The sequence below is a fragment of the Misgurnus anguillicaudatus genome, chromosome 8 (assembly GCF_027580225.2).
Source record: "Misgurnus anguillicaudatus chromosome 8, ASM2758022v2, whole genome shotgun sequence".
Classification (NCBI taxonomy): domain Eukaryota; kingdom Metazoa; phylum Chordata; class Actinopteri; order Cypriniformes; family Cobitidae; genus Misgurnus; species Misgurnus anguillicaudatus.
This window is the reverse complement of record NC_073344.2, coordinates 22,507,666-22,523,991: the sequence shown is the minus strand read 5'-3', so window position 1 is coordinate 22,523,991 and position 16,326 is coordinate 22,507,666. Positions and strand designations below refer to the sequence as shown.

The 16,326-nt window shown below is 37.1% G+C and overlaps 2 protein-coding genes across 5 annotated transcripts in view; one reads left to right on the top strand and one right to left on the bottom strand.

Annotated features, from left to right (window-relative positions):
- Positions 1 to 10,991, bottom strand: part of matn4 (matrilin 4) — a 26,759-nt gene extending 15,768 nt beyond the window's left edge. Inside the window, exons 1-8 of the mRNA XM_073870485.1 lie at positions 10,600 to 10,991; positions 4,912 to 5,026; positions 3,825 to 4,388; positions 3,245 to 3,367; positions 3,038 to 3,160; positions 2,781 to 2,903; positions 904 to 1,026; positions 245 to 367 (exon numbers count right to left, since the gene is read on the bottom strand). Coding sequence (XP_073726586.1) covers positions 245 to 367; positions 904 to 1,026; positions 2,781 to 2,903; positions 3,038 to 3,160; positions 3,245 to 3,367; positions 3,825 to 4,388; positions 4,912 to 4,984 — 1,252 coding nt within the window. The 5' untranslated portion in view covers positions 4,985 to 5,026; positions 10,600 to 10,991. The remainder of the gene's footprint in view (positions 1 to 244; positions 368 to 903; positions 1,027 to 2,780; positions 2,904 to 3,037; positions 3,161 to 3,244; positions 3,368 to 3,824; positions 4,389 to 4,911; positions 5,027 to 10,599) is intronic.
- rbpjl (recombination signal binding protein for immunoglobulin kappa J region-like) overlaps positions 8,079 to 16,326 on the top strand; it is a 23,764-nt gene continuing 15,516 nt past the window's right edge. The window contains exons 1-7 of one of the 4 annotated variants that reach the window (XM_055213901.2): positions 8,079 to 8,268; positions 10,541 to 10,634; positions 14,465 to 14,599; positions 14,688 to 14,758; positions 14,847 to 14,962; positions 15,300 to 15,474; positions 16,095 to 16,232. In XM_055213901.2, the coding sequence (XP_055069876.2) occupies positions 8,235 to 8,268; positions 10,541 to 10,634; positions 14,465 to 14,599; positions 14,688 to 14,758; positions 14,847 to 14,962; positions 15,300 to 15,474; positions 16,095 to 16,232 (763 nt within the window). In that variant the 5' untranslated portion in view covers positions 8,079 to 8,234. Of the gene's footprint in view, positions 8,269 to 8,593; positions 8,830 to 10,540; positions 10,635 to 14,464; positions 14,600 to 14,687; positions 14,759 to 14,846; positions 14,963 to 15,299; positions 15,475 to 16,094; positions 16,233 to 16,326 lie in introns of those variants that run through there. The other 3 variants (XM_055213898.2, XM_055213899.2, XM_055213900.2) reach the window with 3 other exon arrangements.

Below are 16,326 nucleotides of genomic sequence, written 5' to 3'. Positions count from 1 at the left end.
GCATCAGGACTTTTACTAAGAAGCAAACCTCGATGAACTATGGGTTGAAAAAAAAACATAATAACAGACTAGCAATGGACAGATAAAGGTTGATGATATTACACCCACTGTTTAAAAAGTCCTTAATAATTTACAAATGGACTCCCCAAACACTGATGGTAAACAATTGAGAAAACTGCAGAAGAATTGATGAAGACTTTTTATGAATAAATTGAAAGCAGAATGTTTTTGGGTTTTCACTAACTTGTGCAGGTCTTCTTGTCATCATTGAGCGAGTATCCATCATTACACTGGCAGTAAAAACCATTGAGCACACTGACACACTGATGCTCACAGCTGTCATTCCCAAATGAACAATAATCGATCACTGGAAAAGGCAAGGCATAGATAGAAAAGATTTGGCAAAGCAAAAAAAAAAAAAATGCATGAAAGTAAAAATCAAGCTGTGCTTGTCTGGTTTCAGAAAAGTTATGCTGTTTAAATGGTCTTCTCCTTAGCCAATGGCAATGGTTTGGTTGGCAAAGCTGTATTTATTTTTGCTTATCCAAAAGATTATTTTATCCCATAGACTATGAATCGTTTGTTTTTTCTTCTTTTTCTAGATGGGTGGTTGTGTATCTCTCATGGCTTAATAGATGAACCATCTGGTCACAGTACAGGAAGAGGAAAGATGAGTTGTGCCGGTGTGCTGTAGCGCAACATATACTCGTGCACAAGCTTAAACAAAACCTTAAACACTTTCCTTTTGCATTATAGACTGTGCCATGTCAAGAAAATGTTAGTTAAGAGAATCAGCACTGCATTGCATGTGATTAAAAGTGCGTGGTGTTCTGTTCATTGAATGAACTTTTGGGTACTTGCAAGTTCTTCAAGTGTGAATGTGTATCCTTAACCCCCACTAACTTGTGCATGTTGTTTCATCCTCATTGAGCGTGTATCCGTCACGACAGAGGCAGTAAAAGCTTTGAAGTACACTGACACACTCGTGCTCGCAGCTGTCATTCCCAAATGAACAGTAATCGATCACTGAAACAGACAGAGAACAGAGTCAACACATGCGACATTCCTCACTGTCTATTTATATGGACGCATTTGTCAGTACCATCACAGAAATACTATGCAAACTTCCAATTTGTTTTACATCCGAGTGGCTGTTTTACCTTTTCCCTGTCAGCGTTTTTTAAGAAAGGTTGCCAACCAGCATTTTTGATCACAACATTTAATATATTAAAATAAAGATTAGAGCCTCTGAGTTTAAAAAACAGAAACATTTTATCCTAGCCTAATTTTTATCAGGACTTATGTGGGTACATTTTATACAAAATTTGTTTCACGCAAAGAGAAAATTGTGTTTCTGTCAAAAATAAAATATGTACATTTTTTATCCAGCGTTGGGACAAAAGGGGACAGGCCCAGCCTCGTGGGTTGTATTTAAAACCATTGTTCCTGATGAGGAAATACTCTTTTTGGGAATTTTGCTTGAGTAGTTTTTAAGATTTTTGTGTGTGATGGCATTTAAAGTCCCACTAACATCTGTAGTCCCATATAGCAACTATAGCACGTATAAACTTTGACGGGTGGCTTCCCGGACAGGGATTATCTTAAGCCAGAACTAGACCTTAGTTTAATTAGGAAATATAACTAGTTATAACAAACATACCTTACTAAAAACATTACTTGTGTGCATTTTGAGGCAAAACAAAGGGCATTGATGTATTTTAATACATGTCAGTCCAAGTTGTTTTCAGTTTGGAGAGCTCTTACATTTATTTTAGTCTAGGACTAGTCTAATCCATGTCTGGGAAACCGCTCATAAAAGATAACAAGTGGGGATATAACTGGTGTGTTTATGCGTCATGAATAAAACGTGAAAATCTTGACTCATTGGCTGTGTCTGAAAATGTATACTGCGACATAGGTACTGAATTAGATGAAGTACCTACTGATCGACTGTTAAAACAGTAGGTACTGTATGAATATGGATAGTATGAATAAATTCGAACTTACTACATCCGCCATGTTGATGCATCAGGTGACGTACATCATCATAACAACAAGTTAGTTGTTAACTGGAATGATGTTAAACTAGCGCATTTTAAATACAAGGGACAGCTGTTTAATATGTATTTGCATTTGAATAGAGCTGCGTTACCGCTTTCGGGCATTTTTGAATAAAACAACGCCCCTCCGTCTTCTTCATTTAATAACTCCACTCCTGGGGGCTTACAGGATAGTAAAGTGTCCATCGAATTAGCACTTAGGGATCTTGACGGAAGTAGGTCATCCGGGTACTTTTCGCCTACATACTACTCGCTTCGCCTACTGCTTTTCGCCTACTGTATAGTATGGAAGTAGGCGGTTTTGGATGTAGCCATTCACTTTGGGATGAACCATTAGTGCTAAAATGCTAAAAAAAAGCTAATGCTAATTTCTAGGTTTTGTGTAAAAAATGCATCATTATTGCAGATTTCTTTTGTTGTCCAATGACCTTCTTATGTTGCATGTTTATATTATTAGATTGTTACTAATCAATACTAACTACAAAACATCTGGGTAAGTATGTGTAAATGCAGTATCTGGCAATATAGGCCAATTCAGTACTGTACATACTGCATTCCAGTACTTTTATAAGCTGTCATTGTGAACGTACCCTGTATTTAGGCAGAACAAAAATGTGTCATGTCTCAATTTGTTTTATATGTGCGCATCTATTTTACAACATAGATTGAAACATGTCAGTCTGGCGCTTTTGTAAGTGTAGTGCAAGTAAGACTACTAACTTGTGCAGGTCTTCAGGTCATCATTGAGCGAGTATCCATCATTACAACGACAGTTAAATCCATTGAGCACACTGACACACTGATGCTCACAGCTGTCGTTCCCAAATGAACAATAATCGATCACTGGAACAAACACATATAGCGAGTAAAGCTTTTGGGTGAGCATTAAATTGAGTACACATCAGATACAACAGGTACAACACCTTTGACGCAAATACGTTTACACAAATAATACAACGAACGTGTGCATTACTAACTTGTGCAGGTTTTTTTGTCGTCGTTCAGCGTGTATCCCGTGTTGCAGTCGCACGTGAAGGATCCAGGTGATGCAATGCAGATCTGTTCACAGTCATGTTTCTGTTCTGCACATAGATCGATGGCTGTAAAACACAAACACACACCTGTTGAGAACCAATGGAATGCCAACTACACTTTAGTAACGTGTTAGTCGTAAAGTTACACACCTGTGCAGGTCTTGCCATCCTTGTTCAGTGTGTACCCAGGCAGACACAGACATTGGTAGGAGCCAGGAGAGCTCTCGCAGATTTGCTCACAGCCATGATCCGACTCAAGACACAAGTTCATCCCTGCCAATACAACATCCAAGACAATAATGTGAATGCAAGACAAGGTATCAATGATATCAAAAAGTGTCTTTAGGGTGTGAACGCAACAGGCCTAATGTGCTGAAATGCCAACATGACACGACATCTGATACAAGTTTTCCTGTTGAAATAGGATGCAGTGTATGCAAATATATGCATTTGGCAGACTCTTTAATCCAAGTGACTTCCAAGTGCATTCGCATTCAATCTATACATGCATGTTCCCTGGGATTGAACCCATGACTTTTAACGTGGATATCACACAGCTTACAACTGAGCAACAGGAACAAAAATGGTTATGTAACCACAATAGACACTGAGGGACACATGTCTCCCCAACAATCAGGAACCATCAAATAGTCCCCTCTCCCCCAATATTTGAGGTTTTAAATATGCATACATTTTGTTCCACTAATGTTCAAGGTGTGAAACACTTTACCACAAAGTTTGTCTTGGAACTGCAGCCCAAACTGATGAATCAGGTCAAAACTCTCCACGAGGAACACATGATCTTCAAACGGTGGGGAGGCCATCGCTCTGAGTGATGTCATATCGGCCCTGGCGACACCGACGGCATAGATCTCGATCCCAGACTCTCTCGCTGCAGCCGCAACCTCGGCCACTCTGTCCTGAGGGCGACCGTCCGTCACTATGACAGCTACATGGGGTACTTTGGGACGAGCACCTTCAACAGCGGAGAACGCTACGTTCATGGCATAACGGATGGCCAGGCCGGTCATGGTGCCCTGGGCCAGTGGAATGATCTCATTGATGGCTTTGACCATCTGCTCCGGTTTGCTGAAGGCTTTGAGGGAAAACACGTTCTGGACTTGGCTGGAGTATTGCACCACACCAACTCTCGTAGCATCCAGGCCGACGTCAAGCTCGTGGATGATGTCTATCATGAACTTGCGCATTGTTTCAAACTCATGGGGACGGACACTGCGAGAGCCATCGATGATGAACACGAGGTCGACCGGGCCGGATTTACATCTTGGTTCGACTGTAAAATATGGGAAGGTAGAATTAGGATTATGTTGGGTCAAATACGGACAATCCCAACCATTGAATGTTTGACCCGAGTGTGGGTTAAAACAACCCAACTTTTTAGAAAGAACATTTGTTCTTGCTTGGATAAAATATGGACAACCCAACTAATGATTTAAATTAACCTACAAATGTTCATAGTAGACTCCAACAAACAACCCAGCATTTTGGGTTGAAACATCCCATTATAGATTTATTTAACTGGATTTGTCCATATTTGACCCAACTATGAGTTGAAGCAATCCAGCATCTTTGTGTGTGTGTTGAGTAGCTTCTTTATGTCCAAAATAAATTGAAACACAAAACCAGTTACTGTAAGTCACTGATCTATCAGATTGTAAGAGTGTGGTTATCTGGTAACAAAGCTATTGTCCTACCATTAAGTGTTCAGTAAATGCATCTGACAGACTCTGAGGTAGTGTCTACCTCTGCTAAAGCCAAAATTGATTTATTAATGTTATGACGGCGGTTTCACCTACCTGATTTAGGCCTTGCTTTGACAGAAGCCATTGTGGCTATTAGGACTCCAACCAAAAGCAGCGTTCGTGTCATGTTTCGTCGACAAAGACCTGAACGTACCGCAAACGATCCTGGCTGTGTGTGAAGAAGAAATTCCAGATCAGGGGAATTCTGTGCTTAAAAGTCAAGTATGCATTCCCGTCGTAAAACAACATCTCAAAACAGATGTTTCTCAGCAGTCTTTCTAAACAGAGGCCATTAACGTAAAAGAATTAACAGACCTTTGGTTCAATCCCATCACCACAGGCTTCTAGTTCAAACGCATGTGTGAAGTAATTGCTAGAAAATAACAACGTCTGGGATGTTAGTGCTGTAAACGGCGGGCTGTCAGTCACTTTTAGTTTTACAAAGAGGTTTGTCTTTCAGAGGGCCTGAAATAAAGCTTATCATTATCGGAGAGCTGGGAGAAAGCCATCAAACAAATAAAGTCTGCATTGTACCATTCGGCACGAATTCGACTGTCATTGAGGCCAGTCGATATAAACCCTAGATTACTGCTGTGCTGGTTTCCTATCAAAATAAGAACAAGTGACTCGTTCCAAGAAACAAACGAACAGACACAAATAGACATTTGGTAAAAGGTCAGACAAAAAGGGTCAAAATATGTAACCCAGCTGTCACTGGGGCAGTACCCTTTAAAAATGTCCCAATATGCACTACTAGGGAAAGATTGTATATTTGGTCCTAAAAATGTACCTTTGAGGCACCAGTATGTACCAAAAAGCCATTTAAGGTACAAATATGTGTCTCTGAGGTACTAATTTGAACTTTTTAGGTCCAAAACTGAAGTATGCAAAACATACGTTAAGATTTCTTTGAACCTTTGCCCATCTTTAGCATGAGAAATCCAACTCTTTAACTGTGTTAATAAGTAAGAATGCATAAAATACAATTAGACCCTCCCCCCTTTAAATAAGGGAATAGTGGGCGTCAGTGACTTCTTTTTTGAGGGCGCTCGATGCAAAGTTCGTCACAACATGTATGTAGCCCGTCATGTGTGGTTCGTCATTTCAAAATATGTGTTTTGCGCGTCGAGGGATCCTATGTGTCTTGTCAAAATAAGTCAAAATATTTTGTGAACGTGAACGTCTCTTTTATCATAAACGGTTTTGACGCCTGTGCAGCAGGCAATTATTTTGACAAAATACATGATGCATGGTTCACATGACGCAACAAACACATATTTTAAAAACACAAGCAATACACTCCGAACACTTATTTTGAATTTGCGCCCCTCGGATGAGCAGTCACAAGCCGCCACTGGTTTGGAACAACATGAGAATTTTCTTTAAAATATAAAGGAGAAAGTAATGTATACCAAGCATAGGCATGTTTTAAAGACAAATAGTAGTTTATGTAACCCACACACCCAGGGTTCTTCACAGCGTTGCCATAAAAGAGCACTTTTTGTTCCCGGAAGTAACTTTTTGGTTAATGGTTCTTAAAAGAACCATTTCTTAACTTTTAATAGTCTGAGAAACCTTTCTCCACTACAAAAGACCTTTTACATGAAGGTTCTGTGCATGTTAAATAGAGCCATACAGCTTAAGAAATAACATTGTAAAACCTTTCCTTTAAAGAGTGTACAGAACAAAGGAGATTCTGATATAAAGTGCCCTCCATGACTTGTGGTAGTCGTCTCTAAGGTCTGATGAAAGCTCGGCACATAGCTGTGGGTTTCAGGTAGACTCTAGACTACAGTGCCTGTGTCATGTTAATACAATGAAGCTCTCTGTGCTGTGTGTACGTTAGACTGTGAGCGTGCACGTGAGCCACGACGGCCCAGCTTTCATTTTTCATTCCTGTATGGTTCAGCAGCCAATCATCTCAGAAGATTAAATTGGTTATTCAGTGCAATGTGGTACCATTATTGACTTTAAGATGGTGGACCCATTCAACTGCACAACATTGTGGACATTGGTGCACATATAAGTATTCTGTAGACATAAATTGGCAGTCCACCAGGTGAAAATGCAAGTCTGAATCACTAAGAAACATAAGAGAAGAAGCTGCAAGATTTGAGAAATAATTAATATCTGTTGCATGAAAAATAGGTACAAAAGTTGTCACTGGGATGTTATCTTTTAAAAAAGGTAATATGATAATATGTACCATTTTGGTACAGATACGAAGTAAGTTCCTTGGTTGCCTTACAATTTTGAATTAATTTAACTAAAAAAAGACTCAATTTGAATGCAAATGGTTGAATGCAACCAGGTAACTTCATTTTTTAAGTTATACCAATTTATTTTAGTCATTTTAGTGTAATTTTTGAAAAGGTACATTGTAAAAAAAAATCTGTAGAAATTACAGTATTACTGGCAGCTGGTTGCCAGTAACTTTCTGTAGATTTTACATTTGAAGAGTTTTGTTGCAAAACAAGATAACTCCGTTTTTTAAATTGTTCAGAAATCTTGTTTTTTGGTTGTGCTTTTCAATTAATATCAATTCAACTGCAGTTGGTTTGTTTTGATTAAAACCTTCATAACTTAAAAAATACAGCTAAGTAGCACCATAAAACAAAATAATAACATGATAACATAATAATAAACAAGTTTTGACAAAAATGTTAAAAATGGAGTTATCTCATTTTGCAACGAAACTCTTCATTCATGTTATTTACTGGCAACAGTTTGTTCAAAGTTAAATGAACATGAAATATTTTCAGTCTTTATCTTCTATGCATATTTACAGCTACTTTTTCATCCCAGTGACAAACTTTTGTACCTTTTTTTTAGGTTGCACAAACTATGCAGTATAGGGGACATCAAAGTTGCATTTTTTAGGTTTGGGGCCCCAGCTAACTGTGCAGCTTGATGTGATAACCACAAGACCCCACACATAAATCCAGGCTTCTGGAAATAATGAGGATGCTGTAAATTCCATCTGACCACCATGTGAAGCGGCTAAATCATTTATCTCCTCCATTAAGTTTCCCGTTTGCCTGTTCTTTATGTTTGCAACTTATACATTTGCTTGTCTGTCTATTTCGCAAGATTCAGTTCCATTTGGACTTTACGCCCCAGATTAATTCACAACGCAACTGTTTGCCACATCTAGGGAGGCGTGAGAATCGAGCACCTGTCCGCAGGTAACTATCTTTAAAAACAAACACGCATATAGGTTTACAAATACTGCCATGAGGCTGATAACACAGTAGATGTGTGGATGGGTCTTACAAAAGTACTCTGTCAGACATACTGTCACATTGGGAATAGGAAATATAAAATAAACCGAATGAGATAGAGGAGCGGGTGGATCTATGAGGAAGATTTTGTAAGGCATGCAGGACCAACGAAAAGGCGATGGAGAGACAGGTTAGTGAGAGAAGTCTGAGCACAATGGGAGTCACTATTCTTCTGAAGCTTATAAAATGTTCACATCACAGTTTGAGAAAAAAAGAAATGTTAAAAATGACAATTAAGATTCCTTGCATTGTGACTACAAATCTCATTATTGCAATACATCAATATGTTTTACTTTTAAATTCAATATTGGTTCTTTTTATAAGACACTTATTACTGTAATAGCCATTTTGTTTTTACTGTTATACAATGAATTTGCAACAAATAGTGTCATGATGTATAATTACTTGGAAGTACAGAATGTGCTTTAATGCAAAAAAAAAACTTTTTTTCGAATGATGGGGTGAAATATGAGCTCATTCTTGACAGCTTATTGTGAGATTAACCCTCTGAGCTAAGTGCAGAGATTGACAGTAGAGGGTAAAACATAACAGCAAGACGACGATAGTAAGAGCACGTGGAATATGACGGATACAAAGTACACATAAAGTGTGAAAAAGATGGATGGTGTCTACGAACTGCTCCTATGAGGAACCCAAAAGGCAGTAGATCACAAGTAACACATGGAGAAAGGTAAAGTGAGAGGCAGTAAAACGCTTCCAGACCGATGTGTATCTTTATGGAAGTCTGTTTAAGCTCTTTAGATCAGTCTGGCCTGAAGGGATCTTTGTGCGGTAAAACCTCACAGTGTAACTATTTCTCTCAGCTTGACATGAGACGCAGGCAGACCAAAAGAAATCCCACTGTGAGTGAGCGAGAGGGAAGATAAGATTATTAGGACTAGGAGGAAAATTTGGAGCGTGGGTTATTTGGCACCGGATTGACGGACAGATTCGAAACTAGACAGATTAAGTAACAAGAGTTTCTTGTTAGGGTAAGATTGAAAGCAGATGTGACACGCTGCTACTGTTAAGAGGTTTCGCCTCCAGCCAACCACTGCGCACCTAAATCATGTGTCTCAGAAACTAGTATGCTGCCTACCTAGATAGCATTTTTACCCTGTCTCAAAAATAGGCTACATTTGAACTTGTGTAAATACATCGATACAGTTTATTATACGGTCCATGAATTATAATGAACTAATACCTAAATTAATTCTTACTTTAATATGAACTAATGCTGAGTTCAAGCATGTACTAAACATAATGAAGAGTCATCTTTAAGCTTGACTCATGATTCAACACATTAATTCATTATTTATTACATAACCACTAAAAACATGTCATGTTGTACTTCTATATTAATTTATATTTAGTATATAACTCAGCATTAGTTCATGTTTAAGTACATAAATACATTTATGTCTATTTATTAGGATTCATGGACCCTTATTATAAAGTGTAACCAATAGCCTACATCTTATATTTAGTCACTCTTTAAATAAAGAATATATGATACAAATAAATATATAAATAAATGTTAATAAATATAATTTTTTTTTTTTAAAATAACATAATAAAAACATTTTGTTTAAGTAATAATTAAAATAATTATTAATAAAGAAGTTTTAATGTTTCTTTTTAAGCTTCTTTAAAAAATGATACAGCACATTATGACCTGGCACACTTAATAGTGACGCGACGCGACAAAAAGTTTCGCAGTCTTGATCGCGTCGCATGACGTAAATGCAGTAAGCTACTGGACCACTACAATACAACACTGAAACAAATGGAGCAAAGCAATAAGAAAATATGGGAAATACCAAGGGCAAAATGAGTTTGTTAACAGCAAAAACTTAAATAATAAATAGAAATGTTCGCGTTTAAACACTTCAGAGATGAATTATAGCTATTTCGTTTTTATAAAAAAATATTTTTTGTAAAATGACTAAATTGAAAATAAATACATTTTTGCTAGTCGAAAAATATGCATATTAACTCCTTAATAAAACAATTTTAGAAAGAATAGCAATATTGCTAACATCATTTAGCTGCATCTTCCAGCTCACGTGCCAATCTTAGCCGACTGACATGGAGTTGAAAATTAGGCTATATATTATTTTCGAGATTCGGTTAAAGAAAACAAACATGCAAAATATCATATACCCTGTTTGTAATTTCATCAAGATATACGATTACAAAATAATATAGTTATTTTATTTTAAAAAATTGTGTCGCATAAATATGGGTAACACTTTATAATAAGGTTGTATTTGCTAACAATTAACACGAATTAATACATGCTAAAAAACGATATTGTTCGTGTTAGTCAATGCAATTATTAATAATAACTTATTGTAAAGTGTTACCTGTCTTATTTCAATTAAATCTTCTTAATTCTCCAGGGTTGCCCGCTGTGGACTCGAGAGATTCTCACCTGCACGCGGCAGACTCCTTCACTCACCTGAGAACAGACACGCGCTCACAGGGATGGCTCAGGTAGATTCACTCGAATAATATCCAGCCTCCTATTAGCAAAAACACGAAAAAATGACACACCGGTGTGGCTTAATAGGGCTAATAAAATGCTAAATAGCTTGTTTAGGTGAAGTTCTATCCTCTCTTTTGCAAGCACAGACTGAAAAGTCAAGACATCGTCAGGTATTAAATCCTAGAAGCACGTTGCTGTATGAAGGTCCCACCCCCGTCTTAAATTGGAAGAGCAGGCAGGATTTCTTTGGGGGGTTGCTGTGCAGGAGAGGGAACATTAACGCTTTCTTTCGCTCAGACTTCAGAAATTCCTGGAGGTTTTGCATTGGTGCACAAGTGATGCATGACCTCTTAAAGTCACACTGCCTTGAAGAACGAAAAAAGTTTTATCATTGATTGCTTCTGAATGTTATATACAGTGATGCATTTTTTACTCTATCTTCATTAAAACAATTTTTTTTTATAATAAATCACTAAACCTCATGATCAAAAAAAAATCGTTTAAGGGGTTTAGGGTGTATATATTCATTTCCATCATTAGAAACTTTTTTTAAATGCATGACTTGGACTGAATAACGAATAGCATCCATATGAAGCACAATCCAAGAGACAATTTCTGCAAAGGGTGCTAAATACAAAAACATAGTTTTGAAATAAATGTACTAATATTCTACAATGTGGGGAAAATAAGTGACAGTAAACTTAAATGTTGGTGTTTTTATTTATGTGGTTTAATTTATTTATTCTATTATACCTTATTAAATAACTTTTGCACAACAGTCCTGCAGTGTAAGCATAGATTTTTTTCATGTATCAGCAAATGTGACATAAGATCAAAAAAGATTAGAAGTTATCTTAATAATTGTTTGAGAAGAAGCAGATCTTTATCATTGACTGCAGTGTCATGTCAACTACATTATAAGTGTTTAAAGATTTCAAACATTAATTATAAAACCCCTAAGCTGAAGTCCAGGTCGACCTTTATCCTAATGTGCTCTACATGAGAAATAACACCATGACCGACCCTTTGACCCTACATCCTTTGGGAAAATTTCAATAAAAATACCCCAGGGAGACACAATAAAAGATTGCAAGTCTGCAGAAGTTTTTATGAGTTTTCAATGAATGCTTTTTTCACCTCGCTAGCAGATACCACATTAAAGTAATGAGAACTCCAATGTTTGGTTACACAACATGTAGCACAACAGAGATTGATAAAACACCAGGATTATTTTTATTTTGAAATAATATATAAAGGTGTAGTATCACCTAAAGGTGTCAGTATCACACAGTGTTTATTGTAAATGCACTTTAATATTAGTTCATGGGTGATTCTCACGAAACCATTGAAACACCGCGGCACTAATGATTTTAGCTTTAAAATGTGTAATATAGTAACATTAAAAAGCATCAGAATTAACACAATACTGTGTTCTACCTTGCACAATGTGTGATTTCAACATAAGAATTTATAATTGGAAATTTGATCTCATTTTCTGCTGAAATTCTCATTACCGCAATGTGTCCGGCTGTGTTTGAACATGCGTTATGTTGCAATTTAATCAAATTAACACAAAAATATTAAGAAAAAAAATGGATGTTTTGCTAGACTACTTTAGATGACAGAAAAAATATTTACTGAATATTCATGTATAATAATAATAATGAAGAAAAATTAGGAAAATGATGTGTCCATGCTTGATGTTCTCATCCTCCGCAACACTTTTTGAGAACAGTTTAAGCACACATACAGAATTTTAATAAAGTTTGATTTTGAGTGACCAAGCACATGGACCAGTTACTTCAAGATGGCTACCAGGTAAGATCATTTTTTTTTTCAGTTAATTTGAAATATTGTCTTGTCAGAATGCTTACACGACATTTTGATTATCATTACCGCAACAGATGCTTATTAAATGTTAATTTAATTAATAGAAGCATAATACTTTGATTTTAAATGCATGTGCAGAATCTCCAAATTATGTTCTTTCAGGTTTGTCATGTCATTTTGAAAATATGTCAGTGTTGACTGTTGCGGTAATGAGATTTTCTAGGACTAATTTTTTAAATTATGTTACAAAAAGTGTTAAATGATAAGTAAAAGTTTTTAGATTAATGTTCCCATTTACTCCAGACTTTGTTTTTCAATGTCTGGTGGGAAAAAAGTAAATTTAAGCAATTTTTACATTTTCATGCTTGACATTTTTAAAACCAAGTTTTCGTGAGAATCACCCTCATACTGTAGCAACATTATTTATTAATAAAACAAAACAAGCATCATAAGATTCAATAAAATCCCAGAAAATTTCCTCATCCTGCCTCTGGCATCTGTACTGAACTTCCAGTTGGGATAAACAGGATTTATTTTAAAATAAGTTTTCTGCATTTCTTTAGATTGAATCGGATTCTTGTACAGCACAAAATGATCCAAAATTAAACTATAATGTTCCTTGTTATACATTTTGAGAATATATAAAGTATATATTGCAGTATCAATCACATATAAAAAGTCAGATTTTGTTCATTATAACCAAAATGTATTACTCATCAAATACTAAATTATACAGGCTATTTTGCAGTATACGGTTAATGCAAAGGGAAGCAAAAAAAAAACACACTCATTTTAATGCTCCTGCTCTTCACTGAATAAAATGATTAATTCAATTTACTCAATTTTTTAAGGTATGTGGTCGCAATAAATTTATTTAAGCTACATTTAAACAAAAGTTTTTTGTTTTGTTTTGCATTTCTTTTCTTTTTTTAAACTGTAGCTTAAATAAATTGATTGCGCTCCCTTTTTTATTGAGTAAATTGAATGAATCATGTTCAGTGTTGAAGCATTCGTCCCATGATAAGATCTTTGAGAAATAACTAAAAGTTCATTTAAAGTGGACATTTCACTTTTTTAAGATGTAAACTAAATATTTTGTCTCCCAAGAGTATATATGTGAAGATTTAGCTCAAAATATCATGTAGATAATTTATTATAACGTGTTAAAATTACCACTTTGTAGGTGTGAGCAAAAATGTGCCGTTTTTGGGTGTGTCCTTTAAAATGCAAATGAGCTGATGAAATGCAAACATAATGGTGGTTTGTTGAAATTGAAACTCAATAGACCCCTTCAAGGTTTGTAAACATTGAATGACTATCGGGTGCGCGCGCAGCACGGGGTCGAACTGTTCATACCATTTAGGCTTTATAATTTAATCTAACAGTGCTGAAAAATGATGACTTACCTCAAATGAAGTGAGCACTACAAACACAAGCCTCTTTGATCTTTGCATTGTCCCATTCTGCACGTTAATTGCTTGCAGACGCAGATGTTGTATTTTTTTGTTTTTGAGATTCTGCATGACTCGCGAAAACTTAACGGAAGACCTGGTGCGATTTTCACAGCCCACGACGTAAGTAGGCATTTTTGACGATACCGAATAATACGCAACTGAATCTGCTGTAATGACTTTTCTGACCCCGACATGCGCAGTGGGAACAGCCTGTGACGTGAACCGTGAAGGGGTCTATTGTGCTGTCAATTTTTTCTCTCTTCTCTCTCTGCACTAAATGGCAGTGCCGTGGTTAGTGCAGATTAAGGGGCGGTATTATTATAATAAGATCCAATTTTGACATCACAGGGGGAGCCAAATTTCAATGACCCATTTTTTCACATTGCAGAGAATGGTTTACCAAAACTAAGTTACAGGGTGGATCTTTTTCACATTTTCTAGGTTGATAGAAGCACTGAGGACACTTAAAAAAGATTTTCATGATATGTCCCATTTAAAGTGTTGACTTTGGAATGGATACATCCACTAAAATTTAATTTTTAATGCACCATTAGGGAAGAGCAGAATTTTCCATTGTTGCCAAGGGTAACCAGTGAGTCTGTAAGGCAATACCTTCAATTCAGACCTGACCAATCAGTGATCATCTTACATGCCAAAGTTGCTCAGAAGTCTTATGGCAATGAGAAACGGTGAGATTGTAAATGTTACAGCAAGCATAAGTTTACTGAACACCCATCTTGTCATTGAAAAATAAGTTGTGTTTCTGTGCCTTCAAAGGTTTTTCTGCCCCCCTCCTTGTGTGTACCTTAGTGGGCACGGATGGAAAGTCAGACAAGAGCAGCTTAAAGGTCAGACACCTTCATTCTCACCGAAATGTGATAGTAAACACGTAACACAAAAGAGCTTTTAGGAACTTTTAAGACTTTTCTGTTTCAGCATCAGGTCTCGGTGAGTCCAGCTGTCGTCTGTCCGGGTACATGGGTCTGGACAGCTCCACCGATCCTCAGACAGACAGCTTTAAGCTCAGCTTTGAGGAGCAGACAGACAAGAGGGTGAGGCATTGCCGAAATATAGCGATTTAAGCAAAGTCTGACAGGTTTATGAGTGAACATCACCGCTGTGTGTACAGATAGATTTGGAGATGGGCTGAGATGTTTACTCTTGCATCATTACAAACAAGTCTTCATACTGTATGAAGTGCGGCTGGGTGACCATAAAGAATATGAATTTGATCTGTTTGTTTTACCTTCCTGGAAACAGGAAAGATCAACATTTAAATGAGATCAAATACGTCAGCAGTTTCTTCAAGACAGATTTCTCTTTTACTTTCCAGCGGTAATAAAACCCAAAAAATATTCATCTAGTTTATTTGATCTCTCTCTTTCTCAGATGTTTGCCTGTGCTAAAACCCTGTACATCTCAGATACGGACAAACGAAAGCATTTTCGTCTGATACTCCACCTGTTTCACAACGGAGGACAAGAAATTGGCACCTTTCACAGCCGACTCATTAAAATCATCTCCAAACCATCACAGAAAAGGCAGTCCATGAAAAACGCTGACTGTAAGTGTGCGCATAGTTGTGAACGCCCCCACCAAAATAGATAGAAACCGAACCCCTGTAAATGTGTATTGCGTTTTTGTCTCAGAATTGGGGTCGAGACCCTCAACGGTGTCACCTGGCAGCCATTGCCACAAAAGTCAGACATTTGACCTTTAACCCTTTGATCCTAAAGCACACAGTGAGAGGCGTCTCCTGTTGACATTGACTGCTGGATCCACATAAAGACTCTAAAGGGAAGAAAGAGACGCTGTGACCGTGTGACATCTGAGAGCAGCGGTCAATTGATGTTGAATTCCTCACCGTCCTGGTGGAGAGAGAGAGAGAGACAATGAGACAAAGTTTAGGAAAGAAAACGAACCGTCATAGTGCTCTAAATACTTATGTTTGCAAGAAACAGCCAACAATATGTCTGAGTCTGAATCTATACATCATGCAAACCCGCTTGTCATCGGAAGGATCTTTGCATCCCAAGCCGCATGGCCCCCAAAAAAGGATATTCTTATTTTTGCAATGCACCAAAACTGCATTTAAACACAGAGTTTTTTATCCCTTTTATCTGTTGTTACTTAAACATTGCAGTAAAAACTCTGCTTCTGTTCTTTGCTGTTTTTGTTTTGCAGTATGTGTTTCATCGGGCTCAAAGGTGTCGTTGTTTAATCGTTTACGGTCACAGACGGTCAGCACGCGATACCTGGCAGTGGAGGACGGGACTTTTGTCGCCAGTGCAAGACAATGGACAGCCTTCACCATAACTCTGGGTCTGAGATGCAATAACTCTTATAATGCGTGCACACCAAATGCTATCTCATGGAAATTCATATGTATTTTACGAGGTGGCTAATTTGAATAAAT